The sequence below is a fragment of the Gadus macrocephalus genome, chromosome 8 (assembly GCF_031168955.1).
Source record: "Gadus macrocephalus chromosome 8, ASM3116895v1".
Classification (NCBI taxonomy): domain Eukaryota; kingdom Metazoa; phylum Chordata; class Actinopteri; order Gadiformes; family Gadidae; genus Gadus; species Gadus macrocephalus.
Window position 1 is genome coordinate 6,522,324 of NC_082389.1, and position 26,931 is coordinate 6,549,254.

At 47.6% G+C, this 26,931-nt stretch overlaps 2 protein-coding genes across 2 annotated transcripts; one reads left to right on the forward strand and one right to left on the reverse strand.

Annotated features, from left to right (window-relative positions):
• The first annotated feature begins 57 nt into the window (after positions 1 to 57).
• myripa (myosin VIIA and Rab interacting protein a) lies at positions 58 to 17,963 on the forward strand. The gene is given in 17 exon segments (XM_060058417.1): positions 58 to 671; positions 1,447 to 1,590; positions 4,659 to 4,880; positions 5,345 to 5,481; positions 7,889 to 7,969; positions 8,378 to 8,475; positions 9,105 to 9,185; positions 9,776 to 9,880; positions 10,234 to 10,360; positions 10,932 to 11,148; positions 11,150 to 11,492; positions 11,850 to 14,144; positions 14,944 to 15,123; positions 15,726 to 15,887; positions 16,202 to 16,279; positions 16,559 to 16,619; positions 17,011 to 17,963. Coding segments are annotated over 16 exon segments (4,311 nt in total). The 5' UTR covers positions 58 to 671; positions 1,447 to 1,480; the 3' UTR covers positions 17,025 to 17,963.
• LOC132462719 (plexin domain-containing protein 2-like) lies at positions 17,956 to 26,931 on the reverse strand. The gene is made up of 15 exons (XM_060058423.1): positions 26,522 to 26,931; positions 25,777 to 25,812; positions 24,811 to 25,034; positions 24,479 to 24,622; positions 23,983 to 24,052; positions 23,712 to 23,834; positions 23,219 to 23,337; positions 22,983 to 23,082; positions 22,722 to 22,817; positions 22,494 to 22,575; positions 21,839 to 21,899; positions 21,047 to 21,296; positions 19,948 to 19,983; positions 19,612 to 19,766; positions 17,956 to 19,336 (listed from the first exon to the last, which is right to left on the reverse strand). The coding sequence occupies exons 1-15, from the start codon at positions 26,616 to 26,618 to the stop codon at positions 19,121 to 19,123; spliced, it is 1,809 nt and encodes a 602-aa protein (XP_059914406.1). The 5' UTR covers positions 26,619 to 26,931; the 3' UTR covers positions 17,956 to 19,120.

The following is a 26,931-nucleotide window of genomic DNA, read 5'->3' on the forward strand; positions in this document are numbered from 1 at the left end:
CCTTTCACCGTAATTAGTTATCAATATAATTTGATAACAATTACGGTAACGCAATGGGACATTTTGCAGCGCACCATAGCGCTCCCTTGTGGAGAAGTACCAGTGGTACATTTGGTAACCGTGCTGCTCAGGCTGTAATAGGGTTTAAGAGGTTTTGCTCGCCCCTGAAATCCATCCATTCTAGGGAGAAAGACAGATTTGTAAAGCCTGTAAATGCCTGAGTATAGGCAAAAGCTACTGGCAGACCAAGACTTTTTATCCACAACCTTACAGAAATACATTTTAAAAAAGGTTTCTGAATACTCGGACTCGTGTCATAGCCTATAGTAGGCTATAGTAGGCCTACTTTGTATTTATTTCCTTTTTCGTAAACTTCCTTTGTTTTGTAGGAACTATAAAAATATGCAATATATTTTAATATGGTGTGATTTGCTGATATTTCGGACCGCCATATAAATGACTTCAAGCATGTCTTCTAATGGAAAAGAAAAATACTTTGCGTTAAAAGACTTCGTTTAATCCTAATTTTGTTTCGGACTTATATTTTAGCTTCATTAATTGTAAAATACTTTCGGCACAAAAACAAAGAAGGCTTTTTTTCATTTTTTTATTTTTTTCTACCTCCTGGTGGGTGACGCGGACCGGTGGGCTCCGGAGTTCAGGCGAGAGCGGTGAGTTTTTCTGAATATTAAGCTAATGTTGTCCTCCTTATTGATTGAGTTATCTACGTACACATATACAACATCTAAATATAGGAGATGATAGGGCTGGTAGGTTTTAAAGTAATGGGCTAGGCGCTGCTGAACACCATTCCTTGTAAATAATCCTAAACCTTTGAGATTGTTCGGTTATTCAAGCTCTAATCCTAAATCGGCCTGCACGTTGTTTCACTTGATTATTCACCGAGATACGTAGATGAGGAAAGGATTGATCGCGGATTAACAATACCGTTTTTTAATCAGTAGCGCTCAGTGCACAAAAACACAGACTACTTCTTCTTGATGTCTATCAACAGGTTGTCCGTTATTTCTGCACCGCCCAGTGAAAATTAACGCTTTCAATGAGTCTATAGAGCACTCATCGCTTTTGCAGGTGTGTGTGTGATTGTGTGTGTGTGTGTGTGTGTGTGTGTGTGTGTGTGTGTGTGTGTGTGTGTGTGTGTGTGTGTGTGTGATTGTGTGTGTGTGTGTGTGTGTGTGTGTGTGTGTGTGTGTGTGTGTGTGTGTGTGTGTGTGTGTGCGCGCGTGCGTGCGTGTGCGTGCGTGTGTTTGTGTGTTTCTATGTGTGTGTGTGTGCATGTATATGTGTGTGTGCGGGTGTATGTGTGTGTGCGTGTGTGTGTGTTGGTGTGGGTGAGTGTATCTGTGTGTGTAAGTAGATGTATTGTATACAGATGTAGAGAAACAGAAAGATATCGTAAGTCTTTTTCCCGTCTGTCTCCCCCAGGTGAGACAGCCGATTGGCTAGCTGGACTGTAGTGATGGGGCACAAGCTGGACCTGTCCGGCCTGACGGAGCTGGAGGCGGAGCACGTGTTGCAGGTGGTGCAGAGGGACATGAAGTTAAGGAAGAAGGAGGATCAGCGCCTCAGGTGGGTGACCCCTACACCTCTCCTCCACCTCCCCCTCGCTTCCCCCAACATCTAAGCATGCACACATGTAAACATCCAAATGTAAAACTACACTTTTCCGTCCTCATACTGTTTCTCCGATGCTCCATCGGTAGTGCGTCTTTGGAAAAAAAAAGCGTTTTCAAATGCATCCTCATTAGTGTGGACATAAACTCAACGAGGACAGCTCTTTTGAATGGACTGAACTTAAGGCCTTTACATCTGGGGTAAGCTGTTAGACCGTTTTAGATTTGTACCTAGTGTCTGCTTGACATGTGTTCAAGAATGATGAATGGATTATGGATTGATTTTTCTCTGATGGCTACAGGGAAAACGCAGGAGAAAACACAGATCTTAATGTCAATTCTTTTATTTTAAGCAGGGACATTTCATTTGTCCACCGGGAAGGGAAATGGAGACAGCGAGTAGGAGAGGAAGAAAGGGGAGAATATAGAGGAAGACATTGAGAGAGAGTTTGAGATTGCCTTAATTGCATTGACTATCCTTATTTGTTGGATCTGCTAAAAAGTGTGCTATTTCTTTTGATTTGCTAAAGAATGTGCTATTTCTTTTGATTTTGCAATGAAATATAAATGGAAAGTAACTTGTATTTTAGTTTTTATTTACCAGGTCGGTTTTTACTTTGATTTGAGGTAGGTTTCTCAAACAGGGATTTTCACTTTTAATCAAATTATTTTGAATGTGAGTAAATGCAATTGATTATCTTTTCTCAATACTCTCCCCGTGTCTTACCCATTAAAATGCATTTACACTTTATCACTATCCCTGGAGGAAAGACCACCCGGGGCTAATTGAGCAGTGGGTGCATGGCCTTCATCTTCACACACTTAAATAATGTACAACGGAAGTGATGGCTGCCTACAGTCTAAACACGCTGCTTTAAGGGACTCAAAAGAAGACGCAGGAAGAGGCAGAGTAGTTCTGTAACGTCTCCTCTTCCCAGTCAACATTGAACTCTCTGTTATTTGCATTCCATGCAGTTATGAAGGCGTGACTGTAACGGTTCTAAATCATGGCACATGAGAAGTTGTCCTGTTATAGAGATTAGTGTTCCCGCAACACTTAGCAGGAAAAGACCTCCCTTTCCTGTGCTATTCTCATCGACTTCCTAATGTTTTCTACTTGCTTCTTCAAAGCCTTTAGTCATATCCCAAAGGCTCTTGTGTGTGTATGAGCCTGAATTTATTCCCATGACTAAAATGATGTAGTGTATGCACAGGTTAGTCTGCAGGGCCGGGAATGAAGAAGCTCTAAAGATTCAGTTGGTTTTGTTTTGTGTGCCGTTGGACTAGTTTTTTAGTGTTAAGTCAGATCAGGTCAGCTTTATAAAAAGCCATTAGGAACAGTAGCACAGCATCTCTAGTACGGCAAAGCTACATGATAGTGTAGCTTTGTACCTACTGGTACCTTAGGAACCTACTGGTACCTTACATGCCACCGTAGCTTCTGCTATTGGAAAAGGAGGGGTGGGGTGGGGGTTGAAATCTGCAACCTCAAAGTCACTGAATCCAACACCACCTTTAAGAAAAAAATGATTTGGTCGCAAAGGTCTGTTTATCCTGAGTGGTCTGATACATGCACACCTGTGTTCAGACGACTTTCACCTCCATGGCTGTACTAATGAATCTACAGTGGAAACACTTTAGTGGAATCAATCTATCTGATCCAGACTCTATACACTCACACCAACTTTACTTTGTCTAAACCCACTTGGTAGCTGGAAGGCTCCCCAGCTTTCCTCCGTGTGATTCTTTGTAAAGCGATTATCCCGCAGGGCGCTTTTTGAACTAACTTTGGACAACACAATGTGCTAATCAACGGCTAATCTCGTTGTTTGATTTCCAACTATGTTTATTTTTTGACGTAACATTGACGTAATTCATTCCCGTTGGCCAGTGTTATTGAAACATTGTCGAACAACAGGGGCTCAATGAATGAATGGGGAGAGGGCAAGTCACTTGTGAATGTAGACCACACTGTAGGTATATTGTTTAGGTATCCACACATGTACAGAAGCACTCAACAAGACCTTTACCCTAAAAATACACATCAACACACACACAGTAAATACAGTCCTCTTGTGTGTGAAATTTTAGGTATGTATTATTTGTTTACAGCTTGTTTATGGCTTTTTGATGCCCTCTTTCACATGTTCTTGGGTTTCTAAAAATGTGTATGGTCTGTTTTTTTAATCTCCATCTACTTGTGGTGTGTTTCCTACTCTATGCCAACTTCATCTTTCCACACACAAAAACTCACTACTCCCTCTTTACCTTTTCCCCTCTCACTGTCAATCCATCTCTCCAATCTCTCTTCGTCTCTCCCCGCCTCTCTCCTTCTCCCTCCATCTCGTTCTGTCTCTCTTCTTCTCCTCTCCCCCCTCCCCCGGCCCAAACCTGCCACCCCCCTACTCCCAACCCCTCCCCCATCTCCCCCTCTCTACCCCAAACCCCTCACCCACACCCGTACTCTAACATCACCCCCCCCCCCCCAACCCTCTCCCCATACTCTAACATCACCCCCCCCCCCCCCCCAACCCTCTCCCCATACTCTAACATCACCCCCCCCCCAACCCTCTCCCCATACTCTAACATCACCCCCCCCCCCCCCCCAACCCTCTCCCCATACTCTAACATCACCCCCCCCCCCCCCAACCCTCTCCCCATACTCTAACATCACCCCCCCCCCCCCCCAACCCTCTCCCCATACTCTAACATCACCCCCCCCCCCCCCAACCCTCTCCCCATACTCTAACATCACCCCACCCCCCCCCCAACCCTCTCCCCATACTCTAACATCACCCCCCCCCCCCTCCCAACCCTCTCCCCATACTCTAACATCACCCCCCCCCCCCCAACCCTCTCCCCATACTCTAACATCACCCCACCCCCCCCCCAACCCTCTCCCCATACTCTAACATCACCCCCCCCCCCCCTCCCAACCCTCTCCCCATACTCTAACATCACCCCCCCCCCCCCCCCCCAACCCTCTCCCCATACTCTAACACCCCCCCCCCCCCCCCCCCACAGTGACCTCCGCCAGGAGCTAGAGGAGGAGGACGGCCGCTGCCTGCTGCTCTCCCGCCAGGCGCGCTTCAACCAGCTGTGCTGCATCCGCTGCTGCTCGCCGTTCAACTTCCTGCTCAACCCGCGGCGCCGCTGCGGGGACTGCCTGCTGGACGTGTGCCGCGCCTGCCGCGCCTACCGCAAGGCCGAGCGCGCCTGGCTCTGCTGCACCTGCCAGAAGAGGAGGTACACACCGCGCTGGGGAGGGAGTGTGTGTTTGTGTGTTGTTGTGTTTGTGGGTGTGTGTGCGTCGGTTTGGGGGTGCATGGGTGGGTTGGTGTGTGTTTTGTGTGTGTGTTGGTGTGTGTGTTGGTGTGTATTTTGTGTGTGTTGGTGTGCTTGTGTGTGTGTGTTGGTGTGTGTGTGTGTGTGTGTGTGTGTTTGTGTGGGCGTGTGTGTGTGTTGGTGTGTGTATGCTTGTGTCTATGTCTGTGTGTTTTCCATCTCTACATATCTATACTTAATTTTGACATCAATCACCGTACACATGCATGAGTCATGTATCCTCATGCTTTCTGCCAAAAAGATCACTTATAGTCAACACAACCCATCTCATTCATGAGTGATTTCAGCCTTATCTCCGTAGACCGTTCTGAAGCCCCGTCCGTCTGTGTGTGGGACCACCTGTTCCCTCTGTGTCTCACCGACAGGCTGCTGAAGATCCAGTCTCTGGAGTGGTTCTATGTGAACGTCAAAGGCCGCTTCAAGAGGTTCGGCAGTGCCAAGGTGCTGAAGACCCTGTACAGGAAACACGTGGCACAGCGGGGCACGGTGGCTGAGCTCACAGGTAGGCCTCTCCCAACGCACACACACAGACACACACACACACACACACACACACACACACACACACACACACACTCGAGCGCACTCACGCGCGCACAGACACACACACACACAACAGCACGTCTAAAAAAACTGCACGTTGCACTTCATTTGGTCATGATCTGTAGTTTATTTAGAATTTTCTGTGTTTACTTTATTTTATAAAAGGCCCATAACAATGTACCAAAAATACATTTGAAACCAATTGGTAGATGTCATAAAAAATAATAATGTCTGATTGTAGCTGTCTGTGTGTGTGTGTGTGTGTGTGTGTGTGTGTGTGTGTGTGTGTGTGTGTGTGTGTGTGTGTGTGTGTGTGTGTGTGTGTGTGTGTGTGTGTGTAGTCATTTGCTATACTGTGTGTTTTTGTGTGTGTGTGTATGTGTGTGTGCGTGCGTGTGTGTGTCTGGGCTGTAAGAGTGTGTTATGGGGGTTACCATGAATGATCATTTGAAAAGCTTCTGTAAAACGAGTGCAGGTGAAGATAAACAGAGGAGATTAATTCCACTTCCTGCTCTGGCTTCCATCCTGAACACAACTTCAGCAGATCATTCTGGTCACCTGCCACACTGTCAGCAATGTCTTTCAGCACTAATTGAATGATTTGAGTTTTCAATTTCTCATCTGTAGAGTGTAGAAGGTTGTCAGAGTTCAAGTTTGGACTATTCCTCTACCTTGTATTTATATAATAAAAAATATGCAGAACTGTTTTTATGACTCAACTTCTGTATCCCTGTGACTTTGACGATTATAAACTTCGGTTGTACATTGCCCTGACATGCGTAGGGTGTTATTTCAGTTTCATTTCAACAACTCTTTGATATTTGTCAATCTCCTCCTGAATTCGTCTGTGAAAGTCATCCAGTCCAGTCCTCACTCTCAAAGCTCATGGGACTCTTTCATTCATTCACTATAATTCACTACAATTTTATGCCCTTCCCCCCATTGATTGTTTTAGTCTATCTTTCATATTGCTTCTGAAATGTTTGCTAGTCGGCTTTAGAAAGGCAATCTGAACGGGGTGCATCTATTTGCCCTACTGTGCATTTATAATGCTTTTCTGCTTCATCATTTGGGTTAAATCCTTCCTCTGGCACTTTAACGCGATTGGTAGGTGACCCCGTGACCTCTGGACCCCATGGAGGGGGGGGGGGGGGGGTCTAAAGCCCCTAGAGGAGGAAGGGGGGGAGGCAGAGGCCAGCTTATGACAGACATGAGACTGCTGTAATGCTCTTATGTAACCATCAACGGCAGCATTGTTGCAGGAACATGGTCACCCATCCAGTGACGAGGAACACCACCACCCTCTGGTTCACTGTGGGGGTAAAGGTAGGTGGTGCTGGTGGGGGTAGTGGTGGTGCTGGTGTTAGTGGTGTTGGTAGTGGTGGTGGTGGTGGTGGTGGTGGTGTTAGTGGTTGTGGTGGTAGTGGTGGTGGTGGTGGTGGTGGTGGTGTTAGTGGTTGTGGTGGTAGTGGTGGTGGTGGTGGTGGTGGTGGTAGTGGTGGTGGTGGTGGTGGTGGTGCTGGTGGTGGTGTTAGTGGTGGTGGTGGTGGTGGTGGTGGTGGTGGTGGTGGTGGTGGTGGTGGGGGTGGTGGTGGTGGTGGTGGGGGTGGTGGTGGTGGTGGTGGTGGTGGTGGTGGGGGTGGTGGTGGTGGTGGTGGTGGTGGTGGTGATGGTGGTGGTGGTGGTGGTGGTGGTGGTGGTGGTGGTGGTGGGGGTTGTGGTGGTGGTAGTGGTGGTGGTGGTGGTGGTGGTGGTGGTGGTGATGGTGGTGGTGGTGGTGGTGGTGGTGGTGGTGGTGGTGATGGTGGTGGTGGTGGTGGTGGTGATGGTGGTGGTGGTGGTGGTGGTGGTGGTGGTGGTGGTGGTGGTGGTGGTAGTGGTGGTGGTGGTGGTGGTGGTGGTGGTGGTGGTGGTGGTGGTGGTGGTGGTGGTGGTGGTGGTGGTGGTGGTGGTGGGGGTTGTGGTAGTGGTAGTGCTGATGGAAGAATATTTAGGGCTCAACTTGCCTGAACCCAAATCTTTAATAAATTGATTATTCTTTAGCTAGCTTTGTAACTTAAGATGTGAATCTGTATGAATTGTGTCATGTTTCAATGTGTCTATAACCACCCTGTGCGGAAAAAAATAAAACAATATCAACGTAAATAGTGATGAATCACACATCTGTGTTCAGAGTTCAGAATACATCTCAGTATTCATGATGATTGTACTGGTTCGCCTCTGTCTTTAACGCTGAGCCACTTGCAGTCTGAACGGAGCAGTGCCTGAGCTGCCCCCATCACGATGCCCTCTCATCCCTCCGACGGGGTTCTCTGATTGGCTGCATCGTGTTTCATCGCTGTCTCCGTGTGCTGCTGTGCTTCCAGAGGGCAGCACCTACGAGGAGAGCGTCCACACGGAGGGGAGCGTCTGTGAGAGCGACACGGCGTTCTGCCGACAGAGTGAAGGTCTGTATCTCTTCCCACCGTACCGCTTTTACCTGATGCTAACTTAGTGAACCGTGAGGATTATGTCAAATGGATGGAGGTTTAGTTTTTATTGTGGATCCAATTGATAGTGTCAATTGGATGCCTTGATACTCCAATGCTGTAGGGGGCACCCTAAAGCACTGGTTAATTGATATAGTGTTCTACTGGCTAGTAAAGCAGAGTTAAAACGGATACAAATGTCTCTACCAGCGTTCTTGTGTCACCCAGTTAATTCCTAGTGCATCACCTTATAATATGACGAAAATATTCATTTGGATGGCTGTGTGGACAGATGGTTGGACGACTGGACGGATGACCTGCGGTAGGATTGATGTCTAAAATAATGGATTGATAATACATGGAAGGTCGTGTTTACATCTCTCCCAGAGCATGGCGAGGCAGACACCCTCACAGTGGCAAAGCGGGTGGCAGGGGACGCCATAGATGAAGCCATTTCCAAGGCTGAGTTTCACACCGACAACCAGGTGCGATGGTTACCCATGTGCCTCTCACCCTTTGGGTAGAACATGCAACCAAATGCATTGATCTGTGATCTCTTAATATTGAATGCAGGTTCAAATCTATTTTATTTGTGCTTATTGAATACATTCAGATATTAATCATGATTATGTTGTGTTCACTCACTCACTTTCCCTCATTAATCAGTGTCTGCATGCGTGTGCGTGTGTGTGTGTGTGTGTGTGTGTGTGTGTGTGTGTGTGTGTGTGTGAGTGTGTGTGTGTGTGTGTGTGTGTGTGTGTGTGTGTGTGTGTGTGTGTGTGTGTGTGTGTGTGTGTGTGTGTGTGTGTGTGAGTGTGTGTGTGTGTGTGTGTAGTTTTACGTACGTGTGTGTGTGTACGTGTCTGTGTTTGTATGGTTCAATTCCTCACCACACTTCAGCACCCCCCCCCCCAAATTCAATCACCAGCATGAATTTCCCCGGAGATTTGCGTTCCTTCTGTAATCTGAAAAGTGTCGTAAGCGCTTTCAATGAGTCACAGAGAAAACATTTAATGTGCTAAGAGGAGTAATCTGCTTACGGCACACTTTGCCCCACAGTGAGATTCCCCTTTTTGTCTTCATGTTGTCGTTGTTATTGTTGTTTACTGACCAGGCGAAGCAGAAGGAGGCCCTCTATCTACGAGAGAACAGAGGGGAACTCATCGAGGAGCTGGCCAAAACTATCGTCCAAAAAGTACAAAGTGCAGTTTTATTTTTTATTTTTGCAACACACAATGACTCTTGTGTGTCTAAGGGGCCAGTGAGCCCACGGATTCAGAAGGAATTCAAACAATATTCGATTTGAAAAAATGTGTTCTGGGCTGAGAGTTTTATACCATAAGTGTTCCAAAGGCCCAACAAACCAAGTCGCCGGTGCCCCTTGGTCCTGGCGTCTTACTACCTCGGAAAAGGTAGTCTGACGCCATGAAACGAACGCAGCAATGTGGAACGTTTCACAGTGTTTTGGGGAGGATGGTAAAACAAAAGTGTTTAACCCTTTTTTCTCAAATTTCAGTAAAAGTGATCAAAGAAATATGACTATTTTTACGATTATATAAGACACAAATAACCACGTTTCAAACCAAGATAAAAATGGTTCTGGGTTCATGGCTCTTTAAAATCAAGTCTTTTATGTCTCATAGTCGGTCCAAAATGTTTGAGTTAATTCACTGAGCCGCACAAGGAACCGACCGCTGCCAGAACCGGGGGAACCGAATGAACCAGCCTGTGTAGGTGGGCTTCAGCCCAGCTTGCAGAACTAATTGCTGGCATTTCCATGAACAGATCATCAGCCGGAGGAAAGGCTTGGCCGAGATGAAGCCGGGATCTGACCAGGAATGCCCCCCAGACGCTGGTCACGGCTCCCTCGCCCGCCAGGCCAAGATCTGGGTAAGAGGACCACCCCATAGGCAGGACAATGTTCATGGGAACACAGCAATACATGATGGGGTGTGTGTGTGTGTGTGTGTGTGTGTGTGTGTGTGTGTGTGTGTGTGTGTGTGTGTGTGTGTGTGTGTGTGTGTGTTTGTGCGCGCCAGTATATATGTGTGCACATGTGTGTGTTTTTGTGTGTGCCCGGACATTTGTCAACCTGAACAAAACACAACTTGTGATATGCTGCCCTCTACTGGCCACCTATAAACACTTACATTTGCATCATTCCCTATTTGTTCAGCACGCAGAAGGTTGATATGATAACTCCTTCATAGTCCCTATACTGATGTTGGTCATTGTTTTTCCAGAGGTCCCAATCGGCCTTCTCTCTGCTGGACAACGACCTCCCAGAGCTGAATCTCCCAATGGGGCTGAGGAATGAGGGAGAAGGGTCAGCTGTCTGGCAGAGTGTCGACCGCCTTCTGGACAACTCTAGTAAGATATAAGAGACCATGGTGTTAGCTTAAAGTAAAAAAAATATGATAACAAAGTAACCGCCTTCAATTGTAATTGCTCTTACTAAGTCATATCTTGTGACGAGTTTTTGTGAATGAAAGTATCGATTGCTGTTATTCGTTTGCCTGAGATGATGCAGAAGGATTTTTGTGTTTAGTTATTCTTGAAAAGGAACACCTTCATCGACCAATGCATTTGTTTTGTCCGTGTTTGGTATTTTTTGGACATCTCTTTGGCCATGACAAGGTCATGCATGGTACCTTATATATAATGTATGAGCTGTCAAATCCCCCCCCCCCCCCACACACACACACACACACACAGACAGACAGACAGACAGACAGACAGACAGACAGACAGACAGACAGACAGACAGACAGACAGACAGACAGACAGACAGACAGACAGACAGACAAACTTACTATTGAAAGCATTGTTTTATGTCTTAAGAAGCGCAACACAAACGCAATGTGTTCCTATTATGAACGATGACCTCGCCCTTATGTGTATACCAATTGTTCCTCACGGCTGCGGTGCCTTCCGTCCCCAGTGCTGAAGAGCCCGGACGGGAACTGGATCACCCTGCAGAGCGGCCAGCTGTCCCGGCCCAGCCTGCTGACGCGCAGGAAGAGCCTGGTGTTCAGCGCCCTGGAGCAGGAGTGCGGCCAGGTGTCGGCCTACAGCGCCATGGCCTCGGACGCCGACACCCCGCCCGAGTACTCGGGCTCCTGGGGGACCGTCCTGCAGGACCTCCACAAGAAGATGACCGACGGCGACCTGCGCCTGCCGGTCCTCGGGGGGGACCCCCCCGGGACCCCCCCCCCCCCCGCGTCTGGGGGCCCGGCGGCGGTCTAGCGTCGACGGAGAGGGGCTCTCCAAGCACCGGCGGCCCTCGCTGGCCTTCATGAAGAGGCAGCTCCCCCTGGAGGTCAGGAGGCCGTCGTCCTCGCGGAGGGCCAGCGTCATCAACCTGAACTTTAACCCCGAGGGGACCGCCGGGGAGGGGGAGGGGGACAGCAGCGCGGGGGAGGAGCTTAAGGGCTCTGGCGGCGTCAGGCGATCCCGACGGAGGAAGAGGAGTAGGAGGGAGAAGGAGCCGTCCTCGCTGTCGGTGAGTTCACGATTACATTTGTTTATTTTATAGTTGTGTAGTTTGTTTTAAAAATTTTCTTATCTAACGCGGGCCGCATGTTTCTTGTCTAACAAGCGCCTGACAGTCTCTCCGTCCTGTCTCCCCACACTGTCTTTTATGTTTCTTGGACGGAATGTAACTGGTAATTTCGTTGCTCTGCAACATGTGCAATGACAATAAAGTACTATCTATCTATCTATCTATCTATCTAAACCTAGCAGTAATTACATTTTAGCTAAAAGAGTATAGTCACATGCTTAATCGTATCGTTAATTATCCTAAGAAACACCAACCACAGCCCTTTCTTTTTTATTTTTTCCGTTCCTCATCTTACAGAAGTGCGACAGAAACCACCAGGATGCCGACAACGGGAGCCACACGGCCACCTCCGCATCCCAGCATGCATCTGACGCCGCCACCGCCCCCGACACGCTGACCTCGGAGGCCGCCTCCCCCGACCCCTTGGACCTGGAGGGCGGGCTCCGTCGCCAGGAAGGGAGCGTCATGGGGGCGGAGCTGGTGTACCGACTGCAGCAGCTCGCCAGGCAGGGCAGCCTCTCGGACGCCTCCATCGCCGGGGGCGACGACGAGGGGCCCCAACGGGGGACGGAGGAGATAGAGGACGTGGAGGAGGAGGAGCAGAAGAAGAGGAAGAACGGAGACAAAGAGGAAGGGCAGCTGGAGGAGGGCGGGAGGTCTAGCCATGAGGAGGACGTGGATGTGACGAGATCGGAGGACGCGTCCGTCCCAGAGGACGGGATGGATTGGAGCTATCAGAGGAGTGTAGGAGAACACGGAGAGGAGGAGGAGGAGGAGGAGGAGGAGGAGGAGGAGGAGGAGGTGGAGGAGGAGGAGGAGGAGCAGGTGGAGGAGGAGGAGGAGGTGGAGGAGTTGGAGGAGGAGCAGGAGGAGGAGCAGGAGGAGGAGGAGGAGTTGGAGGAGGAGGAGGAGGAGGAGGAGATGAAGAGGGAATACAACCTGTGTCGGATTGCCTCTCAGTCCAGAGTGTCCTTCTCCTCGTCCGCTCATCGCGAGGGAGGCTGGCCGACAGGGGGTGGAGAAAGTGAGGAGGAGGAGGAGGTGGAGGTCGAGGAGGAGGAGGAGGAGGAGGAGGAGGAGGAGGAGGAGGTGGTGCCTGGGAGGAACGGCCAGACGGCGGAGCAGAAGAAGGAGGAGCTGGTGTTCCACCTGCTCCAACTAGAGAGCCAGGTCAGGGCCACCCAGTTCTCCTCGACGGAGGACGAGCTGGACCGGGCCGGTCGAGGAGGGGACGACGATCGGGAGAGAGAGGGCGGCGCCAGAGGAGAGAAGATGGCCGCCAGGCTGTGCCGGTTGGCCGAGCAGGTCAGCGCCGGGGAGTTCTCGTCCACTGATGACGAGGGGGAGGAGAGCTTGAGGGGAGGGAGGGAGGACGGGGGAGGGGTTTTGGAGAAGGAGGAGAGGTTCCTGTGGAGGAGGGAGGCGGAGAGCCCCACCCTGCCCTCCCCGCTCCGGGACTTGGCCGGTCTGGCCAGCGCCTCGCAGTTTTCCTCCACGGAGGATGAGTTGGACCGGGCAGGAGTAGTTGAGGGTGGAGGAAGAGGTGGAGGCGGAAGAAGAAGAATCAGAAGGTGGGGAGCAGAGAAAAGGAGCGATCCCGGGGCGGGAAGGGCAATGGAGGAACGGTGGTCTGTGAGGTTGAAGCGAGAGGGTGTGTCGGTGGAATCGAGAGCCGAGAGGAAGGGCAGCATGGCGGATATAGCCAGGGGGATGTTGGATCTCTTGGATACCCAAGAGGGGGAAGGCATCGCAAAGGTAGTCGACGATGTAGCCCAAGACAGTGAGGAAGGGGGAATGATTGCAGACAGCCAAGACAAAGTCGGAGATCATGCAGAGTCGTCTGAGAGTAGGCGACGTGGTGAGGAGAGGACGATGGAGGTAACCGTCCAGCGAGATGGGACAGAGGGGGAAGGGGAACACGGGTATTCCAGTCCCAGTGGTGGATGTGGTGTGGAGGACAAAGACTGGCCCCCGGAAGACCAGACGGAAGTGCTATCCTGTGCTCCTATCCATGGAGAACAAGAGAGAGAAGACAGAGAAGAACGATTGTTACAAACAGGGCAGGGAGAGGAGGCTGGGAGACAGACTCACAGGGATCCAACTACAGCCGTAAATCAAACGAGGGCCTCAAAAGAGGACATTTTACGTTATGAACTGGAGTTGGAAAACTCTGAAGAAGAGCAGGTGTTGCCGGCCAGAGATTGGCGACACGCAGAAACCAAAAGTGACACGAGTGAACCTGAAGAGATGGAATTGGACGGAATAATGAGCACCACGAGAGAGGAGGGGGACAGTGATATGTACATCCTAGATGGAGGGAAGGCTGTTATATCCAAAGAGGTGGTGGGGGAACACAGTGGGTCTGCGTCTCAGGAAAGAGACCATCCGGAGACAGAGGAGAGACAAGGCCATGGCACAACTCTGGGATTGCTCCGCAGCAGCGAGGGAGACTTGAGTCAGGAGATGAGGACCGAAGGAGACAGGACGGCAGGACGGATCGAGGAGCAGGGGGCGAGCGCCAGTGGAGGCCAAGCTGGAGACATTGAGCCAGAAGATCAGACGTCCATACTGTCCCCAGAGGAGATTCATAACGTAAGAGAGACAGGTCAGAGTGTCGCTATAGAGGCACTTCTGAAGAAAGGCCTGGTGATACACAATGCAATCAGAAGACATAAGCATAGTATAAAAAACTGTAATGGTAACATAATAACATAATAATAACATAATTAATACGCTACCAAACTCTATTTTAAAATAATTGTTCCCACCACCTTAGGAGGTTCTTTGCATTGCAAGGCAATGGCTACACTAACTGATGTGGCTAGAAATTACTTTATCACTTTTGAGTGGCTCACCTTTAACTGTCACAACTATCTAACTAATCCATCTCTATTCCTCTAATTCGTCTCCCATTATCCGGTATCCCCCGCCTCATGTGTTGGTGTCTATGGATTGATTTTCGGATTTGCAGTCAGAGCTAGATATGTGACACAATTTCATCGCAAAATAACCATCCTAAAATTGGCTTGAACAATTATAATATTATCCATAAGTGAAAGCAACATCTCTATATATATATATTTAGCTATCCGTCACCCTTAATGATTTGAAAGATCTACACTTTTTTAAATTGTGAAATTTAAAATATAACATTTCAAGTTGTAATAAATACATGTATTGTTAATGTGTGTGTGTGTGTGTGTGTGTGTGTGTGTGTGTGTGTGGTCGTGTATGTGTGTGTGTGTGTGTATGTGGTTGTGTGTGTGTGTGTGTGTGTATGTGTTCATGTATGTGTGTGTGTGTGTGTTTTTGTGTTCATGCGTGTGTGTGTACGTGTGTGTGTGTGTGTTCATGTGTGTGTGTGTGTGTGTGTGCGGATGCCTTGGTGCAGAGGTACTCGGCCGTGGCTCTGCGTGGCCTCACCACGGAGATGCTGAAGGTGCTGAACGCCACTGAGGCGATCCTCCAGGGGGCGGGGTCCCCGGCCCCTCCGGCCCCCCCCCAGCTCCTGCTGGCCCCCGGCACGGACCCCCTGAAGCTGGACCAGCAGTTCTCCAGACTGGAGGAGAACGTAAGACCTTACTCATTACTGCCACACATGAATGTTCTTATACTGATACAATTTGAACTACCTCTTAATGTGTACAATTTGAACTACCGCTTAATGTGTACAATTTGAACTACCGCTTAATGTGTACAATTTGAACTACCGCTTAATGTGTACAATTTGAACTACCGCTTAATGTGTACAATTTGAACTACCTCTTAATGTCTACAATTTGAACTCCCGCTTAATGTGTACAATTTGAACTACCTCTTAATGTGTACAATTTGAACTACCGCTTAATGTGTACAATTTGAACTACGGCTTAATGTGTACAATTTGACGCTGATCGTTAGTGATTTAAATTATCGTATCAATAAAATCACCACCTGCAACTCATAATTTAGACTAAAACCCAATGCTGGTCACCCCATTACCACTCCCCGTTACCATCGACACTCCCAAAGACCTAGTTAGTGAGCACCTAGTTAGTGGACATCAACCCTACCCTAGTTCAAGTCCCACAGTCCCACAGCCAGTTAAGAGCGGACGGATCCACCGTACCCACTGCGTCCTTAAAGGTCCGTTCTTACCACTAGTAACGGTTCCTCCGCCGGGACGTCCTGTAGGTGTACGTGGCGGCGGGCGCCGCCTTCAGCCTGGAGACTGAGCTGGGGGACCTGGAGGAGTGCGCCAGGGGGGTGAGCGGGGACACCCCGGACGGGGAGCTCTCCTTCCTGGAGGAGAAGGTTGCCTCGGCGGCCGCCAAGGTGCGCCAGTCCGGGCGCAAGGTGGGAGTCGACACGCGCTTCTGTTGGTTCATTACTGCCTTTTATTTATACGCTTGACTGGCAAACCAATAACCTTTTGTAACTTTTTAATATAATTTTTTTTTTATTGTACTCTACTCCGTGTGGTCTTTAATATGAACCATTATCTTTATGGGAGAAAGCAACAATTTTTATCATAAGGTTTTTATCCCTATCAGGAAACTGTGGGAGACTATTTTATCCATGTTGCCCAAAGATCCACTGACCGAGTCTGACATAAAATTAAAAAAAAGGATTTTAAAAAGTATTCCTTGTTTTTGTTTACTATGCCGCAGGTATCGAACATCTCCGCCAGGATCGCTGCCCTGAAGAACGCCGGTCTGAAAGTAGACCCTCACGCCAAGACCACTCAGGTCAGGCTGATACCCACCATGGTATAATACATGTGTAAAGGAGTTGAACAGACTCAGGGTACAAACGCTGCATGTTTTAAAGAGAAGGTTGATGAGTGATTGACAACAGCTGCCACTAACACACCAGTCTTGAGGCCAGGTGCCGAGAGCCACTCCTCCTCCTATCCCTGTCTCTCTCTCTCTCTCTCTCTCTCTCTCTCTCTCTCTCCTACAGAGAAAGCTCAGCCACTGAGTTCTGATTCTTACTGTGTATGTGCTGTCTCTATGTCTCCACCACAGCCAAACGCGTCGCCCTCGTCTCGGCAGCTCAGGAGGAGGTTACCTGCTACCCCGGTGGAAGGTGAGGGTACTTCCTCATGTCTGTTAAGATTCTAGGGAACATTACCGCTTATCGCCATAGGTGTCGCCAAAGAGAACAAAACGAATATCTTCCGAGTTTGGCGCTTTAATTGAACTTCACTATTCATTTAACATTAGGGTAACAGATCAATACAATTCAGTTGTGTATATAAGATAATAAAATCCCCCAAAAAACGTATCACTAAAAATTCTGTCTGTGAACTACCTTGCAATTGACTGGTATCCCATTCACGGTATCGCTCTCTGCCTGATGCCCATAGCGTAGGATCGGTTAGAGAACCTTACTGGAAAACTGAATTTATTATAATAATTTTTCCCTGACCGTATTACAGTAATTAACACGCTGCTTGTGTTCCCCTATGTGTGATAAGGGAAGGACGTTTGAGCAGTGTTTCCTAGCAAGCCCGGATCACCATCTAATACCGTACTACCACCACCGAGTAGTGCCTCGATCTTCAGCCGCTGCATCTTATAGGGCATTTGAGATGCTTTCAGCCAATGAGGTGATGGCTGCCTTTTAACGACACTTAACCATTTAATATAAATATGATTCTACTTTTCTATGACAGTGGATTATAGACTACCTAACGATTTGATCTAAGGGATCATCAGAGTGATAAAATGTCCAACCATATAATATGAATTGTCTCTTTTAGCTTAAAATGATTATGTCACTCTGTTTATTTTGAATGCATCATTGAGTATCACTACATAGTTGACATTTGAAGGTATTATATATCATTTCTGCCACAAATGGTCTCTCAATGAACAGAATAACAAAAGACGTAGTCGGTTTTACTATTGTTGGAAACACTTGGGATCATGTGAGTACACAACTCAACAAAATATATAACATAGGTCTAGTCGTTTTTTAGTTATCTTAATGAAGAAATGTTACTTGATATACCTTTAACTTTGAAATGCAACATATACAAAATGATTGAAGACCCTTATTATATGAAGCCACTCCTTAAAGGCTTTACAGATAACCAAATGCAATGTCCCTTATAAGCTGCATAACCTTGAATGCACTTATTGTACCGGTTATTTAAAAGCAACATTCAGGAGGATTTAGAAATTGGGGGTAAGAAATGCACATATGTTGCTCACTGTTTATTTAACAGTGAGCAACAAATATTCAGAAGGATGAGATTGGAGAGAATTAATTTTAACTGCGTGATGTTCTATGTTGCCAAATATTTTGTCAGTTGATAGTGAAAAACTCTATTTCTTGGTAGAAAAGTTGACAGGGAGATTAAACTGTTGGTTCATCTTTTGGAATTGTGCACTGCATCTCAAATAAAATAAAATCAGTATTTTCATGGCTATGACTTTAATTAATGACAAAGTAGGGAAAAATGTACAATAAATAGACGTTAAGAGACCCCAAAGTTCTATAAAAAACATGTTTTATGGTTCAACTTTTACTTCTGATGTGCAGACACCACGGTGTCATTTTCACATTCCTCCACCGAAGAATTTGGCCCAGGTAGGATCACAGTTCGTATGAACTATCCCTGTCCATTATATGCTAAATGTTTCACTGGTTTACCTCAAGAGCAATGCTGTCAATCCGTTTGTGTGTTTGCATGTACATGTGTGTGGCAAGACTTCCAAATTGCATATCCACCGACATTATCATCCTTGATGAAAGCAAAAGTCGTTCTGTCGTTCCATCAACAACATACCTAAACCCGCCTGAAGGGGATTTAAACAGACAGGGGCTACTTTTGGACAAAGTCCCATTTCAAGTCTAGATTTTCACAGAAAAAAAAAAACGAAAGAAGGTCAGAGGTCAGAACAAAGCTCAGTGCGGGCGGGGCATGACTCTGATGGGAACCGCGTGCCCGGCAGCTGCCCTCCACCAGGTGGGCCCCGGCCTCTGGGAAATGGCCTCAGTATTTTGGAGCGGAGGAGGAAATAACACCGGCGCGCCACATTCCCGCCGCCCGGGGAAGTGTGAACGACACAGCGCCATTGGGCAGGAGCACGGACGTGACGTCACTGAGGACCGACCTGAGCAGAGCGTCAACACGGCGGTCAGCCGCCCGGGGGCTCCGCGTCGCGGTTGACACACACGGGGGATGACCAGGGCAGACGGCTCAGCAAACACCGTTTAAAAAACGATCCGTCTGTTGCTCCGTGGTGTCTGGGATCTCCAGACGCATCTGTCAACCGGGCGGACGTCATTTAGAAATCACACCGACGCAAACCTTCTCTTATACGTTGAAGTCGGCGCTGATGAGAAGTAACGGATCACGCTTTCGAGTCAGTCCGTTTAATTCATAAATACTTTATTCCTCATAGAGGTTTGTTACTTTTCCTCTTCTAGATCCTCCCAATTCTTACCTCAAAATAAACTCGAGGAAAAATCTGCCAATCAGGAAAAAAATGCATTTCCAGTTTTTGTTTGTGATATGCGTTCCTAGCATAGCGCTCTAGCGCTTTATCCCAAGGCCTTCTGGGATACGTAGTCCCCAGTCAGGAGCTCTCGGAGACCAGGCAGCGCTCCCTCTGGTCGGGGACGATGAAGCCCTCCTTCATGTCGCTCTCCCTGCGGCCCGTGATGATGAAGGCCTGCTTGGGGTCCACCACCGCCGTGGCGTCCCTGTCCTGGAGGCCCGCCTCCACCTCGGCGTAGGACGGGTTCCCCGAGCCCCGGCGGAACTTCATGACGGGCCATCGGGTGGGACGCCTCTGGGGGTGGGTGGAGGGGAGGGAGGGCGGGGGTTGAAACAGAGAGTAAAGCACAGAGTCAGTCGGTTTCTATAGAGTACATATAGTAGACGAGAACATTAGACGGAACATTTTATTTTTACGTTTTTGCTATGAAACTACTTGGATAGTCAAACGTTATTGTCCATCATTGATCCGCATTCGTCATTCATCGCTTTCATCATATGATATTTCATTAGGTAGCAATACATTTCATCATGAAATAAGCAGGGAAGACAGCAGTATCACAGACGCACCTCCAGGAGGAAGAGGCTGGCGGTGGAGGTGGGGTGGTTGTACATGTAGACGCTCAGGAGGATCACCGTGGCGATGATCACCATGGGTAGGATGATGGCCGCCAGGAGGCGGGTCTGCAGTTGCTCCTCCCCCTGCCCTGAACCGTCGATCTCAGCTGGCAAAATAAACGAAAAAAAAAACGATTCTGTTATTTATTGCTTGTTCGCATTAAATATGCAAGATCAAAAAAAAATCTGACTGTGTCATTTGGATTTTTGAATTATAGATTGTTTGATTTGGCAACGTCAAAATGAGTTTAGAATGAGTAGTAGTGTATCGGTGTACAGGTGACCTACGTGCTTCGTTGACGTGCGATTCCATCTTTGCGTTGTCTGTGAATCCAAAAAAAACGATAATCAAGCCATTGCAGGTTAGAGACACCCCCACATTATGAATGCCAGTCAAACGATATCGTCATTAGATTGATTCATTACTCTGCGTCATTGAGCACAAGCCAGCTTTGTGGAATCCCCCTCTGAATCAGGAGGACATACATCCAGCTGATTGTGTTGACGTTCTACCTATAAACCTCCTTGGCACGAACCGACGTTCTCCGGGAACGTCGGTTCCGTCACACAGTGTTTTCCAAGAAAGCGCCCGGGGCCAAACAAAACCCTCGGCGCATACATACAGTATACCTCCTTGTGCGCTTTCTAAGCGATGCCCATACGTCGCGGTCGCTCCGCAGCTGAGTACAGTATGTAGTATTTAACATGGCGTTGTATATACTCGCCGATGACCCTCACGGGGCCATGGGAAATAGCTGACCACTTGACCCCCGCAAACAATAAGGGCCTCCAAGGATCCCCGGCGGAACACGCTAGGCCTGTGTACCTCGCCATGACAACAGGCACTTATTGATTGGACGATAATGACGCGATGCTGCGCATGGGGAAAGGGCTGACGGGTGAAAACACTGTGACTGCAGGGCTTGAGGAACGCAGAGGCGAAAACAAGCGTTGTCACAACATTGACATGTGTTGGCCGCGGGCATCCATGGGAACCAGCCGACACACAGATGACTGGGTGGATGCGGTGGATGGTTTCTGTTTAAAATAACGCTAAAGATGATAGCACGGAGGGTTTCCTGCAGGAGATTTGTTAGTTAGGTGGTGGGGTTTGCCATCTGACCGGGGGGAGGGGGGGGTGCACTCTTTTACAGTTTGACCATTTATGCTTATTTTCATGCAGACTGCTGCCCTGCTGCCTGATCTATACACAGAGAGTAGAATATTTTAAACTTCTGTTAGTATTTACGATTGTAAAAAAAATTCCCAAAAGAAATTGGAACAATTTGAGCTCGCAAAAAAAACCTCAAATTCTTGCGCGTAAGTTTGAATGAATTGATTTGTCTGATAATGCGTTGAACCCGTTCACCAAGCGCCAGGAACTGACCCTCCGCTGGGGAGCTGCTGGGGTCCTGCGCTGTGGACGTGGTCACACTGCCGCCGCTGGTGGTGGTGGTGGTGGTGGTGGTGGTGGTGGCGTCGGTCGCCGTGGAGACCTTAGCCAGGGTGGTGGAGCTGGTCGCTGAGGCTCTGTGACGCTCCGTGCTGGAGACGGAGACCGGAGTGGTGGTGTTGGTGGGGTGGTGGGCCCTGGCTTTGGTGAGGTTGGCCGGGGGAACGCACCTCGGGTCCCTCCTCTGGGGAGGAAGAAAAACCAACGCACCTTAAAGGCACCCAGTGCAACTTTATGTAAACATTCAATGAAAAATAAACATTCAATTTCTAGTCTTTTTTACACGTAGTAAGTTTCAATAACTCCATACCATTACATATCGACATTCAAGGAGCAAAGATGAGACGTCGTTGTGTGGTGAGAACTGATAGAAAATCGTAAACAACAACAATCGCCGGTGGGGAGAAGCCATTTTTCCATTGACTGGAAGCCTGCTTTATTTATTGTAGGTTACAAAAAATAAAGAAAATGGCGACATTGTTGTTGTTATCGATTTTGTATCAGTTCTCACCACACAACGACGTCTCATCTTTGCTGCTTAAATGTCGGTATGTAATGGTATGGAGTTATTGAAACTTACTACATGTAAAAAAGACTAGAAATTGAATGTTTATTTTTAAGCCTCGAAAGTTGCACTGGGTGCCTTTAACTCGACCGCTGGGGACGGGAACCCCCGTGAAGCAGCGGCTGCGGTGGAACGCGTTCGAGAAACGAAAGGATTCGTACCTCTTCTGGGCAGCCATGGTCCACCCAGTCCTGGCGGCTTCTGTCAAATCCACTGGAGCATCTGAACACACGGAATGGACAGGCTGACTACTGACACCTAGCCTGGCTAACGCCAGACCTCCTCTCGATCCACATTGAGGAGAGCTCTGGGAACCACACATTCATTTTCTCGTATTTGGGGCGTGGTTTACGATTGCCCGGAGCCGTTTATTAGGCGTTACGAATGTCTATCATATGAGTCTGTACGTAGCTCATTGCCAATCGTATCAGTTATACCAGATGACGTATGTAGAGCGACAGAAATTCGACGAGGAAGAAGGGAAGAAGACGATGGGTGTGTCGCATAGACTTCGTCGTCGCATAGACTTCGTCATCGCCTTGCCGTCCCTCCCCGTTCTGTGATTGGTTCCCTATCTCAGGCGAAAATCGGATCCATGGAATCCACGCTGCCTAGCAGCGTGAAATTAAATTGCGCGCAAGGCAGCATGGGTATACCCAGGCTAACTGAGACCCATAACAAAATAGCACTGGATGCAAATGATCACAATCTAAAATAACAACACAAGACAAATGCATTTTGGTGAATATATTGGATCCACAAATAAGTATGAATATAATATCATATTGCAGTGTATTATTGAAACTAAAGGGTCACCTCTGCAGCCTGCTGCACCAGCTACAGTTGAAGCCGATCTGAGACGTGACACAGGTACCACAGCTGGAAAACTGGACACACGCTGCAATGTCCAAAACGCACACCGTTTATTCATCCGCCTTAGTAAAACACATTCAGGAGCAATTGAATGGGGTGTATCTGTTGAGGGTATTTTCCGACCATTAAGCTCCATCTCTGGCTATAGTACATAGTCTGTAGATCTCTTACTGGGCAGAGGCAGGATCTCCACTGCGGTACAGTTGGAGATATTGGACTTCAGGATATCCACCTTGTGATATTCATAAATGGTCCTCCGTCGGACATCTGGAAAAAGAAACAGAAATTAAATAATTTATTTCATTGAGAGATCTCGTTGACAATAAACGTATCAACTGAATAAATAATTTATGGCATTAACTCACTGAATCAACTGTGAGAGAACCGGGATCACATCTGACAAATGACACACATGCTGAGCTGAATACGTACTGGGTATCTGCTCTATCTTATGAAGCACAACGAAAGCATCAGACAGGCCCATTTTGACCGGATGGTGCTGAGCACTGATGTCCCCCACAGCAATGGGCACCTGAGAGAGAGAGAGAGAGAGAGAGAGAGAGAGAGAGAGAGAGAGAGAGAGAGAGAGAGAGAGAGAGAGAGAGAGAACCTCAGCATCAAGGCTTAAACTAGCATGACAACACACACACAAAGAGGCAGAGACTGACGTCTTTGTAGGCGAAGACGATGCGTCCGTCGCTGTGCAGGGTGGCCTGGAAGGTGAAGGTCCCCAGCTCGGTGCTGTCCTGTAGGTGGACCCGGTTCCACTGTACCACTAACGCTGTGCCTACACACACACACACACACACACACACACACACACACACACACACACACACACACACACACAATCAACCACACACACATCCAGATGCACACACACACAAACAACCACAACCACACACACATCCAGACGCACACACACACACACACACACACACACACACACACACACACACACACACACACACACACACACACACACACACACACAAACAACACCAACCACACACACATCCAGACGCACACACACACACACACACACACACACACCCACACACACACCACGACATGGAAATGAATACAACACACAATGAAATATATGTTCACTGGAATGAATGTGAGTTGGATTGATTGGTCATTCGATGATTTTTATCCTACCATTATCTACATAGGATACACTGGAGTCTGTCGAGAGGCTGGGATCAAAGTTAGCCATGAGAGGGGCGATGTACTGGGTGGCCGTTAACATCCAGTGGATTGTGTCACCAGTGTAGATGAACCCTAATGTGGGGGAGAGGGGGGAGGGGGGGAGGGGAGGGGGGAGACACACACACAAGCACATGTTAGAATGTATTTGAGATGGTCTTTCTGTGACATACAACCTTGGTTTATGCCTACATTGAATGCATTTAGTTCAGTTTAGACTTACCTCCAGTTGCCACTGTTATTTCTTTTAATACGTGGCCGTAGAAGGGGAAGTCAAAGGAAAGATTGACTTTCTGGAGGCAAATCAAAAAAAGAGGGGTTCTATCATATTACCATAGCATTAGCATCACTGTTCAATTGTGCCTAATAGGCACAATTAGTAATAAATAGCTTATTACTAAAATAATCCACATCGCAGCGACGCATCAGCCAATAAGGGACAGGGAGAGAAAAAGAGGCGTGCTTATTGGAGTTTTGGTTTTGAATTTTCCTGTCCACAAAGACTTTTTGTTTTTGGGATCCTATTCCATGTTATCAGTAAACGACAGCCCTGCTACATTCAAGCTACATGTTCTACTCTCCATTAAAACAATATGATTAAAACTTGATAAGACAGAATTACATTTTTTATTTTCTGTACGTACATTGCCGTTGTTTAACAAACAACTACATTCAAGTGTCTGATGAACTCATCCCCATTCTTCTCATATGTTCCTTACGGCTGCTTGTCTGTGGGTGTTGGAGATGAAGCCGTGGACCTTCCTGTCCGCATTTGAGATCTGATCAATGTCCAACCAGAGCGCTTTACCACCGGGGTCTCCCGGGCCGTAGATCTTAGACGTATAGTAGACGTGATCGATGTCCTGTCAAAACAATAAATACATCCTTACTCTACTACCACCAGCCTAATCAGCTGGGAGTCATCGAAATGAAAGACCACAAAATAGATCCTCTAAATGATTTAATCCTGCGCACACAACGATGTTTCTAGCTTGTGTTGTTCTGTTCGTCTATGGATGAGATCCACCACGACTTTATGAAAAAGGCGTACCACGATTTGGGAGGAATTGTCGTGTCCCTCCTCGGTCAACAGGTCTGGCTCGCTTTCTTCCGGTCGATGCTGGTCTCGGTAATGGCCCCTCTTGTCAGGGGCCCAACTAGGGGCCCCAGACCTGCCTCTGGGAGTCCACCTCCTCCACCGAGGCTTTGAGCCCGGGTCCATAGGGGCCCCTGTGTCTTGAGGTGCTAGCCCCTGCATGTCGGCATGGTAAACCCCTGAATTGAACGCCAAAATGGGAGAGAGAAATGTTGTTGGCATTGCAATGTTTAACAGTCTAGTCTTTGTGTTCGTCTTCATGTCGCTGAAACCAATGCCACCGCAGTGGATAACAATGTGCTGACCAACCAGCAAACTGTGTTTATCAACTGGCCAATGACGAGCCATAGAAAAAATATTTCAAGAAGGATTGTGCCATGTTGCATGAAATCTGTTGTTTGTTTTAATCGTGGCCACGACCACACCGGCCATTGACAACACAACAGTGTGTCTCCTCCTGCTCACCAAACCCCTTCACATTAGAGGGTGAAGGAATGCCTCGCATTCTTCACACCGGCCGGTCCACGACCCGACGTACGAGGGAGATGTGGGAGGGACGGGCCTATTCCCTGAGAGGGAGTGTCACGGTGGTTCTTTGACAGCTGCAGCAGCCTCAGCGACAATACAGCTGTGCACGTGCTGTGTACACACACACACTAAATCAATCCCTCCGCGATGGGTGTTGACGAGGGAAGTGGACTGGAAGTGACTTGAGAGGAGGCTCTGAACACAACACTAGTTGTTCCATCATAACAGACTTGCTTTTAGTTTTTGCAAGCGCTTGATTACTAGGCAGGACAGCTTTTCACAGAGAGGTCATATTCAGGGTAATCACAGGGGTGGCTAATGGAACTAATTATCAGTCCGGTTCCATAGACCAGTGATCCAGTATTGAAAATAACAACCGCAACAAAGAAATACCTTGGTGTAGTAGTCCATGCGGGGGCTCCAGCGCATCTGAATGGAATAAACCAATGAGTTAATTATACACTGTTTACACTGCTGTGAAAACAACAGAGAAATGCTAAGTAGAGTTGCCGGATAATGATTATATAACTCACTGGGGTCTGAATAAAACTCGACTTTGTACCCTGAATGAATTTTGTATTTTTACTTGTGTGTGGAACATTTTAAAAGACAAGCAATTGTTTTTAATATGCACATTTTTTGTAACTGTCAAACTGTTAGCTGATGAAAGGTGTTAATTGGTGACCCTGGGTGAGCTTATAAGAATATACTTATAATATAGAGTGTAAGTATAAATAATAATAATTAAAGTATAATTAAGCTATGAGAATTACTGCTGATGGACTTGATGATTACATCACCTCAAAATATGATGAAGTAGAAAGGCTACTTTTATCTTATTTAACTTACCTAACTTACATTTTTTACTTTTGGGAAGTTTAAAATATTTGGGTTACATTTTTTAACGTTGAATATTTGATTTTGAATTTTTTTACATTGAAAAATCAAGGTGAAAATGATGTATTGAAATTGTAAAGAGTTAAATTCAGAGGCAAAAAAATTAGATACGTTATTTCAATGCATAAATATTGCGTGCATACAATTCAATGGGTTTTTATTTTCAAAATCCGATGGCACAGATTTACTTCCATAATTACCGCTATTAAGTAAACTGAATAAGGATTTAGAAATGACTCACCATATGGAGATTTTAACTGCATGTGGCTGACTTGAGCCTGAAAAGCCATCCCCATTCCCGCCAAGAGATGCAGTATCTTCGCCACGGTCATAGCCATCCTTCTCAGGGAGCCTCGACCGACCGTTCATGAACGCGCTACCTAGTGCTCCACTGCACCTCGGACGCTAAGTGGCCCACTATGGCCAATCTCTGGGCGAAAAGGCTACCCGTTTCCAAAACCAAATGACTAGAAACAGAGACGACGTATGCTTGTTGAGTCATTTGAGAAAACAATAAGTAGGCCTTCGTTTAACGCGCTTTTGTTTCCCAAGAGTCGAACGAGGTAGAAGACGTGAAGTTTATATCATGACAGTCCCACTGGCTCTAAGTGACCTGCTGCCTGCTCTTTGCCGGGCGGACTACACACACAT

Excerpts from the sequence above, each read along its gene's own strand:
- LOC132462719 (XM_060058423.1), bottom strand. The coding sequence starts at position 26,618 with ATGGCTATGACCGTGGCGAAGATACTGCATCTCTTGGCGGGAATGGGG. Across the intron at positions 25,813-26,521 it reads GCAGTTAAAATCTCCATATG|ATGCGCTGGAGCCCCCGCAT; the intron begins GTGAGTCATTTC and ends TATTCCATTCAG. Across the intron at positions 24,053-24,478 it reads ACACCCACAGACAAGCAGCC|AAAGTCAATCTTTCCTTTGA; the intron begins GTAAGGAACATA and ends ATTTGCCTCCAG.